We start from the raw sequence: 23,954 nt of genomic DNA, 5'->3' as shown, positions 1-23,954 counted from the left end.
AATGCACTGTTCATTTGGATCGAAGACCAGCACAAGAAAAACTTGCCTGTGAATATTGGTATGATTTTTGCTAAGGCCCTCATTCTTTACAACAGATTTAAGCAGCAAATCCCCTGTACCAGCAGTTCTGCGGAAACCACTTTCATTGCCAGCAAAGGCTGGTTCCAGAAATTCAAGAGGTTTTATTCACTCCGTAACGTAAAGATTATGGGCAATTCTGTTTCAGCTGATCACAAGGCTGCTAAGGCCTACCCTGTGCAACTCAAGAAGCTCATTGAGGAGAAGGGATATAAACCTGAACAGGTTTTCAATGCCGATGAGACGGCATTCTTTTGGAAGAAGATGCCTCAGCACACATATATAGCCATCAAAGAAAAGAAGGTCCCAGGATTCAAGGGGGCACAAGATCGGGTTACACTGCTAGTTTGCAGCAATGCACCAGGCCACATGACAAAGCCTGGCCTAATTTTTCACATGCAGAACCCAAATCCTAGAGCTCTTAGAAGATGTAACAAGAATATACTGCCTGTGTACTGGATGTAGATCACAAAAGCCTGGACAATGAAGTACCTCTTCCTGAACAGGTTCCCCTCTTGTTTCATCCCCGAAGTCAAGGAATACCTGGAGGAAAAGGGGCTTCCATTTAAAATCCTCCTCATGCTGAACAATGGCCCAGGGCACCCAAGTGATGCACAAGACTATGTGAATGAAGATGTAGAGGTGGTCTTTCTATCCACTAACACTACTTCCCTTATCCAGCCGCTTGACCAGGGAGTAATTAAGGCCTTTAAGGCCAACTACATGAAGAGGTGTATGAACCAAACGTTCAGGCCATGGACAGCGATGACAACCTCAATGTTATTCAGTTTTGGAAGGAGGACTTCGCCATAGTTGTTATTTGGTTTTTAGGAGCATTAGCAACTAAGGCCATATTGCTCCTGGAATATGCGGTGGTCATTCCCTGACCTTTCCGCATCCTCCGTATTTGGTGGTGATGGGCTCGAACCCCGGTCTAATCAAGAAGTGTGTGCTACGCACTGCTGCTCCTTCCCACCTGGCTACGGAGGTGCCTCTTTGCCATAGCTGACAGTCTCTTCCTAATAAAACGAACTGGTAGACAGACATCAAGGACAAGTCTGTAAATGTCTGTTGGAAGAGCTTGTGGCCTGAGGTTGTGCATGACTTCAGTCAAGATGAACTACAAACCATTCCAGATGAACAGCACAAGAAAATCATTGCAGAAATAAAGGAGTTGGCCAGGAGAATAGGGGGGCATAGGTTTTGGGACTTAGAGGAGGAGAACATCAACGATTTAATTGATGGACAGGCAACAGCGCTAATGGATGATGAACTCGAGGAGCTTGTTTGTTCCAACTCTGAGGATGAGGAAGAACCACGCCAAGAGAAGTTAGACTTGGAAAACCTAGCACAGGCAATGTCTGACGTCAAATGGCTAGTGGGCTTCTTCTATGAATACAATTACATGATTTGTGGAAAGAAGTTCAAAGAAAGCCTCGATGATATTTTAACACCATATACAGCCATGTTCAATGAGTTCGACCAAAAAAGAAGCAGCTTCCCATCACAATGTTCCTGAAACGGACAACTTCTACATTGACGCCTAACTCCTCATACCACTGAACCAGAAGGCTCGACATTAGCCAACCCTGCTTCTCCAGCCTCTGAGACCCCTACTCTGAGGAATGCTGAATCCTGTGGTGAATACTCTGGTGCATGCCTTGTTCTTAAAATTTTGATACTGTAAAATTTGTAAAATTTTGATACAGTATTTTCGAAACGGGTCTAAAATGTTACTCATTATTGTAAAATGCAATTAAAACCTTTTAAACTCGTTGAAGCATTTTTCTGTTAATTGTAAATGGTTGCATAAGTGTTTAGGCACACGAAGAAAACATCTAGGGCTATTTGGGAGAGAGTACAGATTTTTGAGGAATTTCGCGTTTTCACAGGAAGTGTTGATGCATAACCCCTGCAAATATGGAGGCCCGACTGTATAATAGACTGTATTAATTGATAAGAAAAAAAAATATAAAAAATATACAAGCACACCCCTCTCAGCTATAACTGTTTAGTGCCGGTCAGAGCGTGGAGCAGTTATATATTCCATGTATTTTCCATATAGTTTTATTCTATTGTAACAAGGTAGTAATTGAATAATATAAATACCTCCCCAGAGTTGTAAACAATTCTTAATCCATGGTTCTTTACACTGAGACAGGTGTAATGGTGTTTCAATGTACTGAAATTTGCTACCTATACCCACTAAACTCTAATATTAATCAATAACAAAAATTAAAGAAAACCTATGGCTGGTTTTATTATTATTACTACCTTAATGCATTTTTATTTATTCCTTAACAACTAAGGATTGCTTTCACTATTTCTGTATAATATATACTGAGATAGTCCATATAGACTTATATAGATTATCTCAGTATATATTATACTGAAATAGTGAAATCGAGAGGCATCCTAATGAGACACTGTTTTACATATAACAGCCAGTTACCTATAAGTGTAAGATAATTATAAGAAATACTAAAGGATAAGATTATTATAAGATAATATTATTAATTTGTAACGAAAAAGATATATTGGTACACATGCAACCATTTACCCATAATTGTAAGATAATTACAAGATAATCTTTAAGTATAAGATTATTCTAGGATTCTAAGGTTTATGAATCCAGCAACAAAAATATATCTGTATATATGCAACCATTTACTGATTCACATATCTACAATGGCTAGGGCCGGCACAAGCTGTTGTTGTTGTGGTGGTAGGGTTTTAGGAGCATCAGCAACTAAGGTCATATCAAGCATGGATGGGAAATTGTGCTCCTGGATAACCTGAGCAGTAACTTTATATTCCTCATTCATATACTGTTCACTTTCCTACAATTAATTTTTTTTCCACATTCTGGGCTATTAGTTTATGAGGGCAGGAGTGTATTTCTATCCTAATTCTTTACTTATTTCCCCTACTGTTAGCTAAACTACTATAATATATATTGAGATATAATACTTATATAACTATTTAATATCGGTGTAGATACACCATAGTTTACCCATAAATTTGAACTACATTTGTAATGTAACAGCATTATTCTAATTGTATCTCATATTGTGGCTGCCTTCACGAGATAGCAGGTATTGCACTACTTCAAATAAATAACACTTCTATAGTAGAGAAGACTACTATTATTTATTTTCAGTGGATACCATCGCCCAGATGGCCCGCTTTGAAGCTAGTTGGCTTCATCATCAGTGGGCAGGCAGGTAACTTGGTAATGCAACATGTCATCCCAGTTGAGAAGTTATTTCAACAATATGAGGGATGCCAAATGGTGAATGAATATAATGTATTTGAAGACGAAATGCACAAGGCATAATTTCATATGGGTTTAGGTAATTAACTATATAATATCACTGTAGATACACCATGGCCATGTTATTTATTTGAAGTAGTGCAATACCTGCTATCTCATTGTGAAAGCAGCCACAATATGAGATACAATTAAAACGATGCCGTTACATTACAAACATAGTTAAAATTTATGGGTAAACTATGGTGTATCTACACCAATATTATATCATTAATTACCTAAACTCATATGAAATTATGCATTGTGCATTTTGTCTTCAAATGAGATATAATAATATATACCATTGCCTATGACTACAACATGTACACAAAATGAGTGTATGTATCTATGTATATATATATATATATATAAAAAATGCAATATTGTCACTAATATCCAAATATTTTAAAAAACTGATAAAATACAAGTCAGGACAAATTAATGCCATCAGAAATGATTGAACATTACATAAGCCTGAGGAAATACAAGATATTATTTATTTATTTCAAATGATATAGCTTAAGACAGAGGTAAATAACCATAACCTATAAAAGGACCCTAACAGTCTATATATAGGGAAGTCATACCAAATTCAATTATTCAATATTTACAAAATACCAAATCAAAAGCACCATAATGTCATTACTGAATAAGGCTTACATTGAAAGGCATGTCAAATGGGGCTAGCCCCTCTCAATATATGCCAGCCTCACCATATTATTATATACCAAATATATAATTATTTATTATAAAACATAATAGCTTTAAGTTTAAATTTAAGTTATAATAACATAAATTATATAAATTATCTAATAGGGCAAAAATATATGAAACACGCTATATTAAAATAAAAATAACATTGGCAGATTGGCAAAAATATACCTGCTAGCCCTCAGATAATGAAAAACTTAAATATTATTAGAATATTTATACAAGTGTTTTTATTACTTTAGCAAAATGCACAGGTAAAACTTTGGGTCTATGCCCTTGCTTTGCTTTTTACCTGTGCATTTTGCTAAAGTAACAAAAACACTTGTGTAAATATTCTAATAATGTTTAAGTTTTTTGGCTATTTGTCAGGGCTAGCAGTTATATTTTTGCCAGTCTGCCATTATTATTTTTATTTTAATATAGCATGCTTCATATATTTTTGCTCTATTAGCTAATTTATATTATTTTAACTTAATTTTAAACTTAAATTTAAACTTAAAAAAGCTATTATGTATACTATATTTAGTATATAATAATATGGTGAGGCTGGCATATAACTAGCAGAAACAGATAGCGTATGTTGTTATTGATGGCATATATTGAGAGGCGCTAGCCCCAGTTGACATGCCTTTTGATATAAGCCTTATTTAGTAATGACATTATGGTCCTTTTGATTTGGCATTTTGTAAATGTTGAATAATTGAATTTGGTATGACTTCACTATATATAGAGACTATTTAGTCAAGAAATAAGCCTGGGTTTTAGAAAGATTGAGGTTAAGGTTTTCACTAAAATGGGAATAAATATTTTAGTAGTTGTAGCTATTTGTGTGCAGTAGCTGTTTGACAGGATTTCAAGTCAATATGAGGTCATTAAAATACAGAAAAAAAAAAAAAAAAAAAAAAAGAGTGAGCAGAGAATCTGGGAGTGAACTCCAGGATTAATAAAGAAGTTAAAAGACAGATATCTGCCATCACATGCAGTGAGCACACATGCAGGCAGAGGAAACTGGTTACTTGAGTGCAAATTTTGGAAGGAAGCATGATTAGATGTTTATGCCAAAGTCAAAATTCTTAGAAATGTCAACTGAAACTAACTGAGTTTCTCCATATTTTTCCATGGATAAGCAACATGGCCAAGATACAACCAGTAAATTTCTTAGAAAATCCATTTTGGAAATTGTTAATCAGATGAAAGGTTTCAAGATAGTGTAAGAGATGATAGTTTTACACTGCTTTAGGAAGGGTTTTTTTTTTTTTTTTTTTTTTATTTCCACAGACAAAGGAAAATGCCAATCGAATAAAATAGTATTATAAAAATGTGATGCTAAACAGAAGTGCTGATATTAAGAAGAAATGAAGAAAGGCAATTAGGATCTGGAGACTTAGAGGTACTGATATTGCTCAGGATTCTTCTAATTTTTTTTTTTTTCTGTCAGCAAACCAAATGAAATGTGTTCAGTATGATAAAAGGCAATTTACTGAGATAATCTAAGAGACAAGAGGAAATGTAAGATGCTAATAAATCAGCTTTAACTTTATATGAAGATGCAATAGAACCATCAAGATGGAAAAGAGGTGGAAGTATGGATAGACAGCAGTTATTCTCAATGGCTTAGACAAGAGAGCAGAAGGTTACCATTCTGGACTAAAGCCAAAAGTGAATATCATATTTGACTGGCATGTTTCACAGATTATCTAAATACCTGAAATTAAAGCACATCACCTTACTAATACAAGTAGTCAAAATGCAGTTATAATAGAATGGAGAAGAAAAGACCACACCTATTAGTCTCAGTTGTGCATTTTGGGTTTACAAAATGCCAAAATTAAATGTGATGGAATCCCATCAGCATTGAGCATGCTCAGTGCTGATGGAATTCTCCCTCTTGCTCAGAATAATCGCCTGAAAGGGCATAAATTTAAATTGAGGAAGGACAGTTGTAGGATGGATGTGCGGAAGTTTGCCTTCAGCCAGCGGGTGTTTGATTGCTGGAACAAGCTTTCATCTGTCGTAGAAGTTGATAGCTTAAACAGATTCAAGGCAGAACTAAACACTTGGAGCAAACAAGTGGATGGGTGAAAAAGGGTTTTTTTTTTTTTTTTGGCTGATGCTATATAACTTGCTTTCTTGCATCATGTGCCTTTACTAATGCTAATTCAGATCCAGAAATGGATAAATTTGAACCAAAAGATACATAAACATGTGTAGAGGAGGTTTAACTACATCAAACAAATTTAATGATGAATTTTTCTGTAAAATTTGATTTAGTCTTGGGTATAATTTGACTCTGATATAACATATGTACAATAAGAGCAATCAGATTAAAATAAGAATAAATTAATATTTAAAAGCATTTATATACAACTTTTTCATTTTACAAATTCTAAAATTCCAGAACACACATTTGGAAAATTCACTGCCCAGAGTCCATGCATTTTTTGCAAATTTAATGCTCAGAGTCTATGCATGTTTGGGAAATTCACTGTCTACACCTGCATATGTTCAGGAAATTCGATACCCAGAGCATTTGTAAAAGTCACTATTCAGCATCCTTGTGTATTCAGAAAAGATATTTGAGAAAAATCGTTTAACATGACATTACCTTTAGAAAGTGTTTCCTCGTCACAAATAATTTCTTTTCTTGCAATATATGGCTTAACATCTTCAGCATTGTGGTAAATATTATGGTTGTAGCTAGGATTTGTTAATGTATTGTACTTTGAATCACTGGAAGCAGCGTCTAAAAAGAAATTAGATATTTTATCAGCATTTCTTAATTCCAATAATTAATATACAATTATAAGTGTTTTATTACTAATCATCAAGCCAATTAAAGTATGTATAGAAATATATTTTGAGTTTTTCAAGTTTCATATTCCTAAAAAACTTTCTGCAGAACAATAGCGCATAAAAAATGGCATACCTGGAATCTTTCACATTTACACTGTAGAAAAATATAATAAAAATGAATTAGTCAAATGACTATTATATATATTTACACATTCATCTGTTTGTGGTTTTAATTATGTATAATATCACCACTCAAGTGTCAGTTATGGGAAAAAAATAGCCTGCTGACATTGGGAATAGACTTCTATTTTTGACTGTAAAACAATAAGAGAGAAGCCTTGGCTCTTTCAACAAGATAATGCACTTTTGATTTTCGTTGGCTCTTTCAACAAGATAATGCACTTTTCACAAAGAAAAAAAAAAAAAAAAAAAAAAAAAAAAATTCATTGGTTTAAAAATATTCCACCTGAACAGAAAATATTTGGGTACCCATTTATTGAGATCTGTTGAAATTACCAATGCATTTGGTTAAAAAATTGCAAGAAAAGATTCAAGTTTCCATGGGAAAACCTAGATAAATTTTTCTATAAAACTTAAAATAATTCTTTGCCAAACAGAATTTGTGATGTTATCAGTGTTAAAGGTAAAAGTGATAGTTATAATTATTTTTTTTATAAATAGATATATAACCTTTTCCTTATAATAAAATGCCATGTTTGGAACTTATCCATATTTTTTTTATGTATCTACATTAGCGAGGGTGTCGATATTATATATAATAAACCTACGAGTATAAACGTAAGGGTATTTGAACATGTAAAAATCATTTGATCAATTCATTTTTAATATATTTTTATATAGAATAAGTTCAAAGGTACTAGGTGTTCATAATTTTGCAGACTTGTACATTTGAAGGGAAATAAAGTAATCAAGTTTTCTAATTACATCTGTTTTCAATACGTTTTGAAAGTTGTTATAACTTTGTGTTGTCAAAAGTTAAAGTGATATAATAAGGGAAAGCATGTGCTCTGCATTAAACAGAAACAGTTTAATGGCATGAAAGTTTGCAAAAAGTCTGCTCACATTACAAATACACAAAAATCCATGTGTTTCTGTTAGAACATTCTGCCAACTATCCTTCGTGTAACTAATACATTAACTGAAGAGACATGAAAAAGTAGCATGCATAAAAGCAAAATTAATTCTGCATGTAAATACTGCAAAAAACCTATTAAAATTATAACTGGCAAATGTTTTTAAAAATGCAATATCTCTCACAGATATTACTTAGTATCACCTATGTAGTCCATGAGGACAACATAAACAATGTATACTATCTGATATGAACATCCTAATTCAGGTGATAATAAAGAAGAAAGTAAAAACCAATCTTATCTGTTCAATATTCCACCTCTATTTATTCTATAAATACTCATCTCCTGATTTTAGTCTAACTAAAATTTTAAACTATGACATTAGTTAGTTAGTGCATTTGCATCATTACTACATAGCTGAATTTTTTAGACAAACCGAAGTTTGTACATTGACATCATTATTGTAACATCTCATATTGTGTAATCTTTAAAACAAGTTGTCCTCTTTATACTTCATAAAGTAACATTTCCCCATTAGAGAAGACTACCATTACTTAATTTCAGTTGAGTACCACCACTCAGACAGCACTGTTTCAAAGCTATTTGGCTTCTTATCAGTGAGTGGATATGTACCCAGAGGTATAAGGGTTGACAACCCAGTTGTGGCTTATTTACACTATATGACAGATGTCAAAAGGTGTGCTTCTTAGACTAATAATATTTTAGGGCAGAAAGCCTCAAATATGTAAAATTCAAACTATGACGTTCTATCCAAACTATGACAAGGGTTGCCAATGTAATAACGATGCCAATGTACAAACTTCAGCCTGTCTAAATAATTCAATTATGTAGTAATGGCAAATGCCCTATGTCGTTGTTGTTGTTTGGTTTTTAGGATAATTAGCAACTAAGGCCATATTGCTCCGGGAATGTGCGGCGGTCATTCCCTGACCTTTCCGCATACTCCGTATTTGGTGGTGACGGGCTCGAACCCTGGTCTAATCAAGAAGCGTGTGCTATGCACTGCTGCTCCTTCCCACCTGGCTACGGAGGCGCTGCCCTATGTCACAGTTTGAATTTTACATAGTTTGAGGCTTTTCTGCCCTAAAGTATTAGTCTAAAATTTTAAATTATTCCAATGATTTCAAAGAGGGGAAAAAGTTTGAGTTTATATGCAAATATACATGTATTCTAGTAATTAAAATAAATATAAAATAGGTATTTATATTCTACAAAAAAAGTGTGAAGGCTTAATTGTTCAGCACAATCAATAACTTCTTTTAGTAACTTGGAACAAGGGCATTATATGATTCTAGATCAATTTTCAGGAACAAAGATTCAAGATTAATAATAAAATAAATGTACCACATGATTATATGTTAAGAATTTTATTGAGAACACAACTTAATACCTACTGTTATTGACTAAAAGAGTATGTTTGAAAACAATACTACTTCTCATTGGCTTTACTACTATAACTGAGACTGCATCTCAGTTAATGATCAGATATAGTAATGTCATGAACTTTCTGTTGTTAAGAGAATGTATTGTGGTATTCTGGATAAAATTCTTAATCTATTATCACATGGTATAAGTGCTTATTTAATTATTAATTTTTTAATTTTTTTTTAACCAAAAGAGAAGTGAAAAAGCTTAGATTAAAGGGACAAAAATCTCGTATAAATCACTAGCAAAACATTCAAAGGTTATTATAGTAGCACTAATTTTGATTTGTACACAAGACACATGTTTCATATTTGCTGGCTGCTGTCATTACCTTTAGCTTTAATAATGAAATAGTAGAAGAAATTGAACTAATGGAAATATATATTTATGAATCAGGATTGAAAAGATGATGATAATCTTTTATCCACGATGTACCATATTTTGACGGCATATAAGACGCACTTTTTTTCTGAAAAAATGCTTTGAAAAATCACCCTGTGTTCTATATGTGGAAGTGAGTCCTCCCTCATTGCTGTTGGGGCAAGCGGACAGGTTGTATTTTGTCAGAATATTTTCATTTCTAAAGGATTTCAAAAGTACCCTAGGACACCTTAGGGTACTTTTGGACTTACAGAGTTGTTTGGAATCTGTTCCAAGAAGTTTCGAAAGCCAGGGAACACAGAAAAAGCCTTAGAAGGCAATGGAAGCTTCAAGATTCTTCTCCAGGTTCCTTAATAGTTCGCTGATCCTTTAAAAGGTGGCATGACTGGCGGGCCAATTAGTTTTGTGTGGGCTTTCATGTTGTTGATTGTGTCTCCGTGTATGGTAGTGTACTTTAATTGTATGTGAAGTGACTATAATCACGACAATGAATTTTAATCATTGTAGGTGACTGAAATAAAATAAAGAACGGTGTTAATTGTATACCAGTTGTTTTTAATCAGAACCCTGTTTTGTAACAATATTGTTTAATCTTGGCATTTGACATTATTTCAAACTATTTTACCCTCAGAAAATGGCTGCAGGAGAAAACAGGTTGAGTTACACTATCGGATATAAACTAAACTAAACGTAATAGATCACGCTATAAAAATGTGGTAACAGAGCTGCAGAAAGGTTTTTTGGAGATGTAAAAAAGTGAGTAGTAGATGAAAGGAATTTAGGAAGAAGTGTTTCTACCAAAATGATTATGCATAGGGCCAGGATATCAGCAGAAGGATGAGAAATCCAGAATTTTTCTGGAACAGAAGGTTGGTGTTACCGATTGATGCAAAGGCATGGTTTATCAATGCATACAAAAACATCAATTGCACAAAAATTACCAGCAGATTATGAAGAAAAAATACTGGAATTCCATAAATTTGTAATAAAGGCATGAAAAATGAACTTCTTTTGAATTTGGCCAAATAGAAAATATGGACGAGGTCCCACTAACTTTTGATGCACCATCCAACAAAACTGTGAATATCAAAGTGTCTAAAATGGTGTCAATAAAAACCACTGGGCACAATAAAACACATTACACAGTAGTTTTGGCCTGTTGTGCTGATGGCACAAAACTGCCACCATTTTCAATATTTAAAAGAAAAACTTCAGCTAAGGAAAAAATTCCAGAATGTGTATTTGTTCATGTTCATCCAAAAGGGTGGATAGATGAATCTGGAATGAATTTATGGCTCCAAAAAGTATGGGCAAGGTGTCTTGGTAGTCTCTTAAGGAAACCATATCTTCTCATTTGGGACCAGTTCAGAGCCAATAGAACTGAAGTCATTAAAAAGAGCGTGAGGAAATTGAATACACAGGTAGCTGTCATTCCTAGTGGACTGACAAGCCAATTGCAGCCTTTAGATGTGTCCATAAACAAGCCATTTAAGCAAAATATTATGAGAGAACAGTGGAACAAATAGTTGGGAGAACCCAATCGTGACCTCACACTTACAGGAAGAATGAAGAGGCCCACCATTGCACAAGTGTGTGAATGGGTTAAGGAATCTTGAAGAAATATAAGTGGTAAAATAATTATAAAGTCTTTCAAGAAGACTGGAATTAGTAATGCCATTGATAGCACTGAAGACTGCATTATCTGAAGACAGTGATACCAACATTAGCGAGGAATAGTTTTTTAGATTTGAAAGTGATGATTTTTTTGGTTTTCAAAATGATTGAATTTTCCCTTTGCAGAACGCTAATGTTTCTTACCATTCCCTCACTGTTTTTTTTTGTTAATTTTCAATTCTAGTGGTAGTCTGCTTCGTATAAAATTTTTTCTAATGTAGCTAAGATTCTTTTATTTCTCTTTTAAATTGCTGTATTGGTAAATTAATAATAATAATTAAATAATGTGTTATTATACAGTATTAGTATTTTTCTTGCTGTTCTCATCATATGTTTAGGATGAGCTTTTTTCTACTATACACATTAGAATAAATATTAAATGCCTAAATATACTAAAACTTTTTTTTCCTTAATTTTCCTTTCTAAAATGGGGGTGCATCCTATATGCCCAATTTCATCTTATATGCAGCATTGTAATAACTTGAAGTAAACCAAAGTTTGTGCATAAGACACCATTACATCTCATATTGTGAAATCCTTCACAGTGAGTAGTCACAGTATGATTTTCTTCATAGCTTGAGGTTTTATAGCCCTTAATCTTTATTAGTCTGATACACCTTGTGGCATCTCTCATATTGTATGTATACTTATGTATACACTGCGGAAATGAAATGGTGCCATCTGGGTGGTGGTACTCAACTGAGAATAAGTAACAACAAACTTCTCTAGTGGAAGAGCATTACTTATTTGAAGTATAAGAGCCAGGATTTCATAATGTGAAATTATTCACATTATGAAATCCTGTAATGATGCATTATTCACAAACTTTGGTTTGTTTGAAATTCAGCTATGTTACTTACTATAATGCATAGGCACAACTGTATCATAGTCTGAATTTTTTTCATAACTTGTGGCTTTATAGCCTTCAATTTTTATTAGTTTATAATAATCTTTTAGTTAATGAGAACTGTTTTAAGATATTAATAATGCACAATAGATTAAGCACTAAATGTGCAAGTTCAGAGATGTTCAGCTTTACCAAATTTTTTTTTCATTAATAGCTCACCAGTAGTGTTGCTGATTTTGATTTGTCATACAAGGCCTACCTTTTATACTTATGCAGTCACTCTCATTATCACTGCCCTCAAGTTTTGCTTTTTCAGGATTACTTAATGGAGGATCAAAACTAGAACATTTCATACTGGCGACTCCCAAGATGCTGTTGTTGAGACCAACACTGGTTCCAAGTGGTGTCCCCTGACAGGTATAAATGGGATTGTTGAAGTGATGGTCATCTGTAAATTTTCCAGTCTTTTATATTTTTTATAAATAAATGAAATTTTATAAAAATAAGTGTGAACACTGAAGCACTGCTCTTCAATACTTCATTCAGGTATAATAAAAAGCACAATGATCATTTTTCTCTCCATAAAAAACTTTGAATATTACTTATCATAATAGATATGATTAAGAATTAAAAAACAGTGGGCAAGCAAAATATTGTGAATCAAAGGGAATTAAGTAATATGGAGAAAGGAATTTTTGGTTGCTTTTTTTCCCATTTCAGCCTGTGTGTGAGAGAGAGGAGGGGCAGGAATTACACTAGAAAAACAGAATTAAAAAAAAAGTATTTACCAAGAATGCAGAATTATGCAACACAAAAAATTAGGATACATTAAAACACTATTTAACAAACATTTGAAAGTATGAGTAGAACACAGCAATTCTAAATTAGGAATGAACAAATCTATATTTAGGATAATTTGGTGAATATAAAGTCGTACAGAAACACAGACAACGTAATTATTTAAGAAAGAGATTGATGACACTAAATATATATAAATAGTATATACACTTAGTAACACTATAAAATGTAGCTGTTCGAAGCCAAACTATCAATGAATACATATGAATAAATCATTTTAAATATTTATTTAAATGAAAATACTATTATCATGTGAAGTCACTTATAAATTTTAGTTTACTGAGATGTTCATAAGGATAAAATTCCCATCAGGCACTCTGAACTGAACTATACATTTGGTTATGTATAACCAAATGTATATTTTATACCCATATAATAATAATGTTCATGCTGGTCTGAATTCCATCTTCACATCAATGTACGCGAGGGAGGGGGTATCTGAGAAGTGTACAGCCACTCCTCAGCTTACGTAATACTTGACTTACGGAAATTTGACTTTACGTAAGTTTTTGCAGGCCGGTGCAAACGTAAAAAAATCGTGGAAACGTATTTTGCATTCCATAGGAATGCAAAATACGTAATGTGAACCTAATAATACGTTTTTTTTTGCTAATTCGTTCCAAGGTCTTGGAAGTTGAAATTTTTGCTATATAACTAAGCTATTTATTTCTCTAAAAGGTTATTTTTATAATGTAAATTGCACTAAACTTTTATCGTTATCATATATTCTGTTATAAAAATCAAATTTTGAATGCCTTGGTGATATTTTTCTAAAACACATTTCTGGAGGTCACGACCATAAAACAATAAAAACAATTTGCACTTTTTGGTTTATTGGGCTTTTTCTGTTAGTGCAATCTATTATAAATGGGTAGTAAACTTGACCTTATTGCATTTGCGATAATAATAACGATAGCTGGAATTGTTTGGATTTTTACGATATTATGGTGAAATGTGTTCCCCTTCACTGAAATCTTCAATCATACATTTTCAGAATCTTCTCTTCATTCCTATTTACTTTACAATGATGAAGGGAAAGCAACCAATGATAAGTGCATGTGGTGGCAGTGCTAGGAAACCAAACAAAATTGATTTAGAAATGAAGATGAAAATGATTAAGAAGTACAAAGCAGGACAAAATTTGTCATCTATTGCATGGAATTAGGTCTCACTGCATCAACAGTGAATACTATTTTAAGGGACAGTGCACATATAAAAGAACATGTTAACGGAACAATGCATTTAAGATCAACAGTGATCACAAAAACAGCATTCAAGTGCTATATTGAAGCTGGAAAAGCTTCAATATAGCACTTGAAGTATATAGCACTTCAATATAGCACTCTGATTATCCATCATATGGATGGATAATCAGATTCAGAAGCAAGTGTCCCTGAGTCCAATGGCCATTCAAACAAAAGCAAGTATTTATGAAGATATTAAGGATAAGTGTGGCAAATCCCAAGCCAAGCCAAGTTTGTGGCAAACGATGGGTGGTGGTTTAATAGGTTCAAGCATCACGCTGGTTTCCAAAACATTAAAGTATGCGGTGAAGTCGGCAGTGCTGATTCTGCTGCAGCAGAGAAATTTTGTGATGTGTTGGGAAAAACCCCTTCTAAACCTCCACAGCCCTCAACTTCTGCAGCAGCGTGCTCATCAGCTGGAGAGTTAATTGTGGCAATGACACTCGAAAGGTAAAAACTGTTGACGTTATGCCTGTCTCCTCTCTCATTTTGTAAATTTTTAATGTTGTACACTTTTGTAATTTTTCCTGCGCATGAGATAAAAAAAATTGAATAAATAATTCTATTTACATGTTCGTCAAACATTTCTTTTTTGTTTCAATCAAATTCAATCAAATTTGCGAGTGTGATAAGCATTTAGGGAAATTCCGACTTACGTAGAGTTCCATGGAATGCAACCCTTATGTTAGTCGGGGAATGGCTGTACTAACATTCTATTATCCATAGAAAGACAGTCAATATCCACAAAAACAAAATAAAACACAACAAAGTTCCAGAATTCTGTTTCTCCTGCTGCATCTCATTCTGGTCTATAGGTGGAATTCAAACTAAAATTTATAATTTCATGTGGTAATAGTTTTTTTACCTTCAAAATAAGAAAGGAATAAGGAGTCCTCAAAAGGAGTCCTGCGTGAATACAAAAAAAAGAAGAGAGTAATCAAATAGGTCCTTTAACTGGTTGCAGTGGAAAGTCTATAGAAGTCCAGTAGGAATGGCAGATAAGTTGAACAGATGCTTCTCAAAGATATTTACAGTCAAAAGCAAGATAAAGTCTCTAGGGAATGTTAAGGAGTTGTAAAATAAGCAATATAATGATCTCAGAGAAGTTTTTGTTTGAAAGGTTAAAGGCAGACAAGACAAGAAAATGAAAAAGACCTGGGAGTAATTGTGCAGTCAGATATGAAGTTTTCCGAGCAATGCAGACAGGCTGCCAGGGCAGGTCATGGGGTTCTGTCTATGATATATAGCAGGGGTGGCCAACGAGTCAATCGCAAATTTAATTTAGGTCGATCACGACAAATTTTAAATATACAGTCATCCCTCGATTTGTGTACCTTGTGCAATGTAATTTTTGAGGTGGTAGATGGCAGCACATTTTGAAGGAAAAAAGTAGATCGCATCACAAATTAAGTAGGCCACTCCTGATATATATGAATTTTGCTAGCAGGGAAAAGGTGATTGTCCCTCTGTATAGGGCAATGGTCAGGCCACGCCTTGAGTACTGTGTACAGATCTGGAGGCCCCATTTTAGGAAGGATGTAGATTTGCTTGAGCGTATACAGAGAAGGGCAACAAGATTGGTGAGGGGAATGAAGGGATTCTCTTATCAAGAGAGGCTTAAGTTCTGCAAATTGCAGCGGCTGGAGACTAGGCACCTACGAAGTGATTTGATTGAGGTGTATAAGGCCTTGAATGGGTTGAGCACACTGAATTCTGATGGGATTCTTCCACTTGTTCAGATTACGAACCTAATTCAAATTGAAGAAAGACAGATGTAGAATAGATGTGCAGAAATTTGCCTTTAGTCAGCGGGTGGTTAATTGCTGGAACAAACTTCCATCTGTTGTGGAAGTTGATAGGTGAAATAAATTTAAGGAGGAACTGGACAAACATTTAGAGGGAAAGGTTGTGAGAATTTTTTTTTTTTTTTGGCTGATGCTGCATAAGCTCATACACTGCTTTCTTGCATCACATGCCACTACTACTACTACTTCAGGGGAGGATGGTATATATTCATTTATAATTAAAAAGCATTCATGTGAGTGTATTAAACCATTTAGAATGTTAATGAGTGTCATGTCATTAAGACTACAGAAAAATCCCCTTGGACTAGAGTAGTGTCTCTACGATACATAAAGGTGCTACTAAAGAGTTGTGTAACTATAGGCGAGTGAGTATGACCTCTGTAGTAGGGAAGATCATGGATTATTAGTTAAGGATGAGATTCATGACCATTTCAACAAGAATAGTATATTAAATAGATCCCAGCAAGGAATCATTAAGGAGAGGGCATGTCTGAAGAATGATAAATTACTATGATCTAATCATTAAACAGCTGGATGTAGGTAATAAATTTGACATTATATAATATCCAGACTTTAATAAAGCTTTTGATACCATCCCATCATAAAAGACTACTATATAATCTGGAAGTTGTAGGTGCAATTCAGTGTAGATAAGATCCTACACTGGATTGCAAGCTGGATAAAATACAGGAGGCAAAGGGATGGCATAAATGGTCAGTTCAGAGTGGACCAGTGAAAGAATCAGAGTCCGTTCAGGGCTTGGTGTTGGATCCCTCCTATTTCTAATTTTCATAAATGATATTGACAAGGGTGTCCACCAAGGAAAGCTGCCAAAGTCTGCTGATGATTTGAAGGAGGGAAAGGTGGTTAACAATTGGAGCCAAGCCATGTTAGTTCCAAAAAAACCTTGTATTGGTTGCATATGGAGTCTGAAAAATGGCAACTAAAGTTTAATGCTTCTAAATGTAAGGTTATACACTGGGGGAACAGAAATCCTGGAGTCATGTATAAGATAGGGGGATAGGAGCTAAAAGTAGCTCAAGATGAAAAAAGGCTCATGTTGTAATTCAGTCTGGCATGAAATTTTCCATGCAGTGGAAAATTTCAGGTCTGGAGACTACCTAGAATTCTGAAAAGGGTTAAAAGAAGGGTGACCAGATTAGTGATGAGTGCAAACTGACACAGACATGGCTTAGAAGGTGTGGACTGCAAAGTTTGGTAACTAGACATCTAAGGTTAGATCTGATTAAGGTATATAAAGCACTGAAAGGGCTGAGTAAAATGAATGAGGAAGGTCTATTCTCCTGTGGGAAGACAAGAACTAGAGTGCACAAATATAAAATTGGAAAGAATAACAGATGGATCTCCGTAGGTCAGTTATGGGCAGCGGTTGTCAAATAATGGAATAAGTTGCCTCCCAATGTGTTAGAGGCAGTGAGTCTGGTTAAATTCAAAGTAGAATAGGAGAGTTACGTTGTGGGAATGGGAATAGTATGAATATTCTGTGCTACTTTATTATTTTTTTTATGGGTGATACAGAAATCATTGATTTCCTTGTATTATTTGTCCTTACTAATATTAATACTAAATACATTTCATAAGAATCATTGTGGAATGTTCTTTCTGAATTGTATCAGAAAACACTGTTTTAAACAGGACAAACAAATTAAGTATTTTTAGTAAAAGTTAGGCTGGGTTTTTTCTTATTTGTACAAAACACCTCAGCTTACCATTCCTGTAATTTGCAGGAGACTGGCTAACAGCTTCATCTGAAGATGCCTTAAATAAGTTTCTCAAATGAACAGTTGGATTCAAACTTGGATCTTTATGAACAGCCAACAGCTGCCAAATGTGCTCAACCATAAAGGCAATTTTCAGTGTGTAAGACAGAGAGAGGAAGGAAAAGTGCTAATTACAGATTTTAACTACTGAATGAAATTTGAAGGGGTTTAAGACTATCAAGTGCAAATTGCATTTAATAGTATATAACAGTAAGTGTTGTTGTTGTTATTTGGTTTTTAGGAGCATTAGCAACTAAGGCCATATTGCTCTGGGGATATGCGGTGGTCATTCCCTGACCTTTCTCCATCCTCCATATTTGGTGATCATGGGCTCGAACCCTGGTCTAATCAAGAAGAATGTGCTACGCACTGCTGCTTCTGCCCACCTAGCTACGGAGGCGCCAACAGTAAGTGCGTTTTATTTAGACAGATATACAGCTAGTTCTCAACTTTACGTGTTAATCTGTTCCTAGAGCATGCTCGTAAAGCGGGAATTTATTTCCCATAGACAATGTTAAAAATAGGGGTTACGTTATCAACTATGATTGATTTATTCAAAGAGATGAAAAAGTAGACAGTAATTTAGTAGCCAGCATTTATTTCCAAGATAATCTTCTCTCTTCTTTATAAATTTCAATAGCATGCATAAGCATTTTTTAACGGAATGCACAAATTGCAACTAACACTATTTGCTCAGAGTAACAAGTTTACAAAGCTTAAATAAAAGGAATGAAGAGAAGATTCTGAAAATTTATGTTTTTTATAAGATTGAAGATTTCAGTAAAGAGCAAACACATTTCACCATAATAACGTAAAAACCCACACAATTCCAGCTATCGGTATTTTCACAAATGCAATAACATCGAGTTTACTACCGGTTTATAAATGCTTGCAGTAACAGAAAAGCCCAATAAACCAGAAAGTCAACCCCAGGGGCTCACATCTGGTGAGTATGGGCTTGGCACACTCAGGGTCCTGAGCTGGATATCATCATTCTTCTCTCCCTTGGTGATTCCCTTCTACTTCTCTCTCTCAGGGTAACTCAGAAATTTTTTTTGGCTGGTGCAGCATAAGCTTCAGGCTCCCTTGCACCCTATGGCTAATAATAATAATAAGTGCAAATTGTTTTTATTGTTTTATAGTCATGACTTCCAGAAATGTGCTTTAGAAAAATATCACAAAGCCATTCAAAATTGGTTCTTATAACATATGATCATGATGAAAATGTAGTGTGTTTAATGATTTGAATTGGTAACTAATACAATTTACACTATAAAAACGACCTTTTAGGAAGTTATATAGCAAAAATTTGAACTTCCGAGGTGTGGAATGAATTACCAAAACATAATGTGTTATTGGGTTCACATTACGATATTCTCGCGATACAATGGTAACAGATTAATATCGTAAAGCACTGTACACTGTATTGTATAGCTACGCGTGTGATTTGAAATGCAGTATTTATGAATGTTTTAACATTAATTTTTTGCAATTAATGTTCATATTTTCGATTATTTTGTTGATACTTGGAAAAAAAAAAAAAAAAAAACTCATAAAGCGAGAACTGCTTGTATTTAACCTTTTCATGAGTGAGTTTCAAGGGGCTTAGAGGGGAACAGGTATCCTGTGTGTTATCAGACACTCAGCCTAAAACACTGATGGATCCAATATCTCTCTATTACAGAAGATTTAGGAGAAGTCCGGTTGGCTTGCCTCCCTAAAATCCACTCATGCACACCTTCTCGATGGTAAGCCCTGTTACGTCACTTAGGTGGCAACGAACGTGTAGAGTGGTTCTCTTCAAGACGCCTGGTCAGCGTGAAGAGGAAAAGACCAAACCCTCCAGCAATGAGAGCACAACAATACAAATGGCCCTCAGTCCCCAGCAGCTTTCACTCTCCCTCTTACGGCAGCGAGAGGATCAGAGTGGAAGCAGAGGGTGCTAAGAATCTCTGGGTACGACCAGGCTGCCATGCACGGAAATTGAACTTGGCCTGTTATAACGTACGATCACTCATCGGTGAAGACAGGATATTAGAGCTGGAAAAGGAATTAGAAAATGTGAATTGGAATATCATCGGTTTGGCTGAAACAAGAAGAAGAAATGAGTCACTTATAAGTCTATCAAGTGGAAATCTGCTGGTGTACAATGGAAACAGTGAAAGAAGTGAAGGTGGAGTTGGGTTTCTGGTCCATAAAGATTTAAAAAACAACATTTTGGAATTCAAAAGTACATCACCAAGGGTGTCAAGACTAATACTCAAGATTTCTAAGAGGTACAAGCTAAAGATTATAATGATTTATGCACCAACATCGAGCCATGATGATGAAGAGGTTGAAGAAATGTACACTGAAATTGAGAGTCTTCTAGATGAGCAGAAAACCCACTACACTATTATTATGGGGGACTTCAATGCTAAGGTTGGAAAAAGGCAAAACAGCGCAGAAAGAGGAACTATAGGAAATTTTGGAATTGGTGAAAGAAATAAAAGAGGTGAAAGACTTGTGGAATTTGCAGAATCTCAAGGACTGTCAGTAATGAACACTTTTTTCAAGAAAAGGGTGAACAGAAAGTGGACATGGAAGAGTCCAAATGGATTAACAACTAATGAAATCGACTTCATCCTCACTAACAGAAGATATATTGTGAATGATGTTACCGTCCTGAATAAGGTAAATGTTGGAAGTGATCACAGAATGGTAAGATGTACACTTGATATAGATGTAGGAAAGGAAAGGAAAAACTGACTCGAGTAAATAATACAAAGGTCTTTGAAATAACAGAGGAGGAGAAAAAGCAGTATGTACTGGAACTTAAGAACAAGTTTGAGCTTCTGCAGACTGCTCAGGACCAAGATATCAACGAGGAATATTACAACTTTCTGAAAGTGATAAAGCCCAAGAAACCTATAGGGAAACAGAAATTCAAAGAAGAAAAAATTAGTCAAGAAACACTTGTCATGATGAACCAAAGACGACAAATGAAGAGCAAGAAAAACACTGACAGGGAGAAAATTGAGTATACTGAGTTATGCAAAGCCATTAGAAAGAGACTCAGAGAGGACATAAGAAGATTTAACGCAAGAAAAGTAGAACAAGCATTAAGGGAAAACAAAGGATTTAAATCAGCAGCCATGAGCAGTAATACAGAAAGACAAATGATACTGAAACTGAAGAATAGCGATGGTGTACTTATAAACAGCAGAGAAGGCATAATTCAAATAGCAGAAGACTACTATAGAGAATTATACAAGGAGCGAGGGAATGATACCAGCAGTGGGGAACATGGATTGCAAAGTAGCAACACATACGACATACCCGATATTCTTCCTGATGAGGTAGAACATGCATTGAAGAAAATGAAGAATCGGAAAGCCCCGGGGGAAGATGAAGTTACTGTAGAGTTGTTAAAATTGGGAGGAAGAGACATAACACAAAAACTGGCAAGGCTCTTCACAAAGTGCATTAGAAAAGGTGTGATGCCTAAGCAGTGGAATAATGCAGTCATAGTTTTGCTGCATAAGAAAGGAGATAAATCAGAAATTGGAAATTATAGACCAATTAGCTTGTTATCCCATATCTACAAGTTGTTCACAAGGGTCATTACTAACAGATTAGAAAGAATACTTGATGAGAATCAACCGAAAGAGCAAGCTGGCTTTAGGACAGGATTCTCAACTATGGATCACCTTCACGTAATATCACAGCTAATGGAGAAAGCAAATGAATATAAAACACCATTATGCCTGGCATTTGTGGATTATGAAAAGGCATTTGACTCCATACAGCATAAGGCAATGTTTCGGGCACTGGAAAGACAAGACATAGATACTCCATATATTATGATTTTGAAGAAAATATATGAGAGTGCTACATCCTTTATTAGACTAGACAAAGACAGTAGCAAATTTAAAATCGAGAAAGGAGTTCGACAAGGAGACACAATATCTCCGAAGCTGTTTACTGCTGCCCTTGAGGAAGCTTTCAGAAGATTAGACTGGTTGCAGAAAGGAGTCAATGTGAACGGAGAGTACCTAAACCATTTACGATTTGCAGATGACATTGTGGTCATAAGCCACGATCCCAAAGAATTAGAGGAAAATCTTAATCAGTTATGCACAGTTAGTAAGGATTTTGGACTAAAGATGAATATGGATAAAACAAAAGTAATGATGAACAAGTATGCCACGGAAAGGGAAATAATGATTGAAGGAGCAGTAATTGAAAAGGTGGAGTCATATACTTATCTGGGACAAGTTATTAGCTGTAATAATGATAAATGGCTGGAAGTCAAGAGAAGAATAAATTTTGGATGGATAGCGTTCAGGAAATATAGCCACATACTGAAGAGCAATATCCCAGTTTGTCTGAAACGTAAAATAATGAATCAATGTATACTCCCCACCATGACTTATGGAAGTGAAACTTGGGCACTCACCAAAAGAATGGAAGAGAAGCTAAGAACTACACAGCGAAGAATGGAACGAATTATATTGGGAATCAGACTGTTAGATAAGAAGAGAAACACATGGATTAGGCAGCAAACTCAAGTAAAGGACATTCTTATCAAAACTAAAGAACTAAAATGGTCTTGGGCAGGACACATAGCTCGAAGACATGATGACAGATGGACTAAGAAAATAACAGAATGGTACCCAAGAGGGGCTAGAAGAAAACCTGGAAGACAAAGGCGGAGATGGATAGATGAATTCATGAGTTTTTGAGTAGTAAATGGATGGCCAGTGCTCAAAACAGAAGGAACTGGAAAGTTGCTGGAGAGGCCTTCATCCTGCAGTGGATTGAAAATGGCTGATGATGATGATGATGAGTGAGTTTGCTAATGTGAGCAGATCCCTTATAAGTTTCAGATAGTGGTGGGCTCTGTACAGTGAGAGGTTTTTTGTGAAATCGATTTTTTCATGTTTTTGAAACTTTTTACATAAATGCTTTAAAATATTAAGTTATATTCTTATTTTGACTTTAATGCCTTGCACAAGATTAAAATTATTCTCGAAAACCAAATGAGAATTTAAAAAAAAAATCACAAATATAAGCCATAATTTAAAAAAAAAAAAATTTTGATGCAATAATATCCTTTGCATCTCATTACAGTTTTAACAATTTCAGCTTATTTAAGTCCAAGCTGAACAACTGAGGTCAACAGATGCAATATCCTCTTCTGATTTTCAAAGTTATATTTCATGCTGCCATCTACACAATCTAGGAAAAAAGTTCATGTTTATATTTAACTTTTCTTATACATATTTTGTGTGCTGAATCCAACAGTATCATTGATTTCTCTGATGTTAATATTTTGGCAGCAAGTGCAGGTTTTATGTTTTTGCAACATATATATTACAGAGATGCATACCAAATACTGGGGTACGTTTTGCAGTGCTTATTTTGGAATGCCTACAGGTTATCCAGACAAGTTCAGAGCATCTTATTTCTGCTGTGGTTGATGCCGGTCAATATTAGAGAGATGATTTCATGGCAGTTGTAAGTGTATGCCTTTTGCTATCAGGAGAGAGCCTAGCCCAAAAACCAACATGACTGCTACTTTTGTATGGCTGACATATCAAAGTTTGAAGTCTGCAGATTGAAAAGCTGCAGTGTATTCCAATACGCCATCCTCTGTTGCCACACAACAAAGACCTGCCAATTCTTAATTCACCACCCAAGTCTTCAGAATTGGATGGTGAACAGGATAATAGGAATTACACCTCAGAAGCTGTTGTTGTTGTTGTGGGGGTTTGATGGTGCATAAGCTGCTTTGGCTATAATGCACCTATTCAGTTATTATATGAATATATGAGAAATTCTTGCAATGTCAGAAAAGGCTGAAATCAGAAATGATTAAGACTCCAATTTGCTTCAGAAATTTGAAAAATTCAGGAATATTTTCACTGTCACCAATGTGTGACATTCTCTA

The 23,954-nt window shown here is 34.8% G+C and overlaps 1 protein-coding gene across 7 annotated transcripts in view; it reads right to left on the bottom strand.

Annotated features, from left to right (window-relative positions):
- Nucleotides 1–23,954, bottom strand: part of LOC150080478 (uncharacterized) — a 354,693-nt gene that overhangs the window by 10,531 nt on the left and 320,208 nt on the right. For 6 of the 7 annotated variants that reach the window (XM_090381815.1, XM_090381810.1, XM_090381811.1 and 3 more), the window contains 2 exons: nucleotides 12,594–12,782; nucleotides 6,705–6,842 (listed from right to left, as the gene is read on the bottom strand). In XM_090381815.1, the coding sequence (XP_090237941.1) occupies nucleotides 6,705–6,842; nucleotides 12,594–12,782 (327 nt within the window). Of the gene's footprint in view, nucleotides 1–6,704; nucleotides 6,843–12,593; nucleotides 12,783–23,954 lie in introns of those variants that run through there. The other variant, XR_016547421.1, reaches the window with a different exon arrangement.

Source organism: Mastigoproctus giganteus, chromosome 9 (genome assembly GCF_048544385.1).
Source record: "Mastigoproctus giganteus isolate SK-2022 chromosome 9, ASM4854438v1, whole genome shotgun sequence".
Taxonomy (NCBI): domain Eukaryota; kingdom Metazoa; phylum Arthropoda; class Arachnida; order Uropygi; family Thelyphonidae; genus Mastigoproctus; species Mastigoproctus giganteus.
The sequence above is the reverse complement of the archived record's forward strand: the minus strand, read 5'-3'. Positions and strand labels throughout refer to the sequence as shown.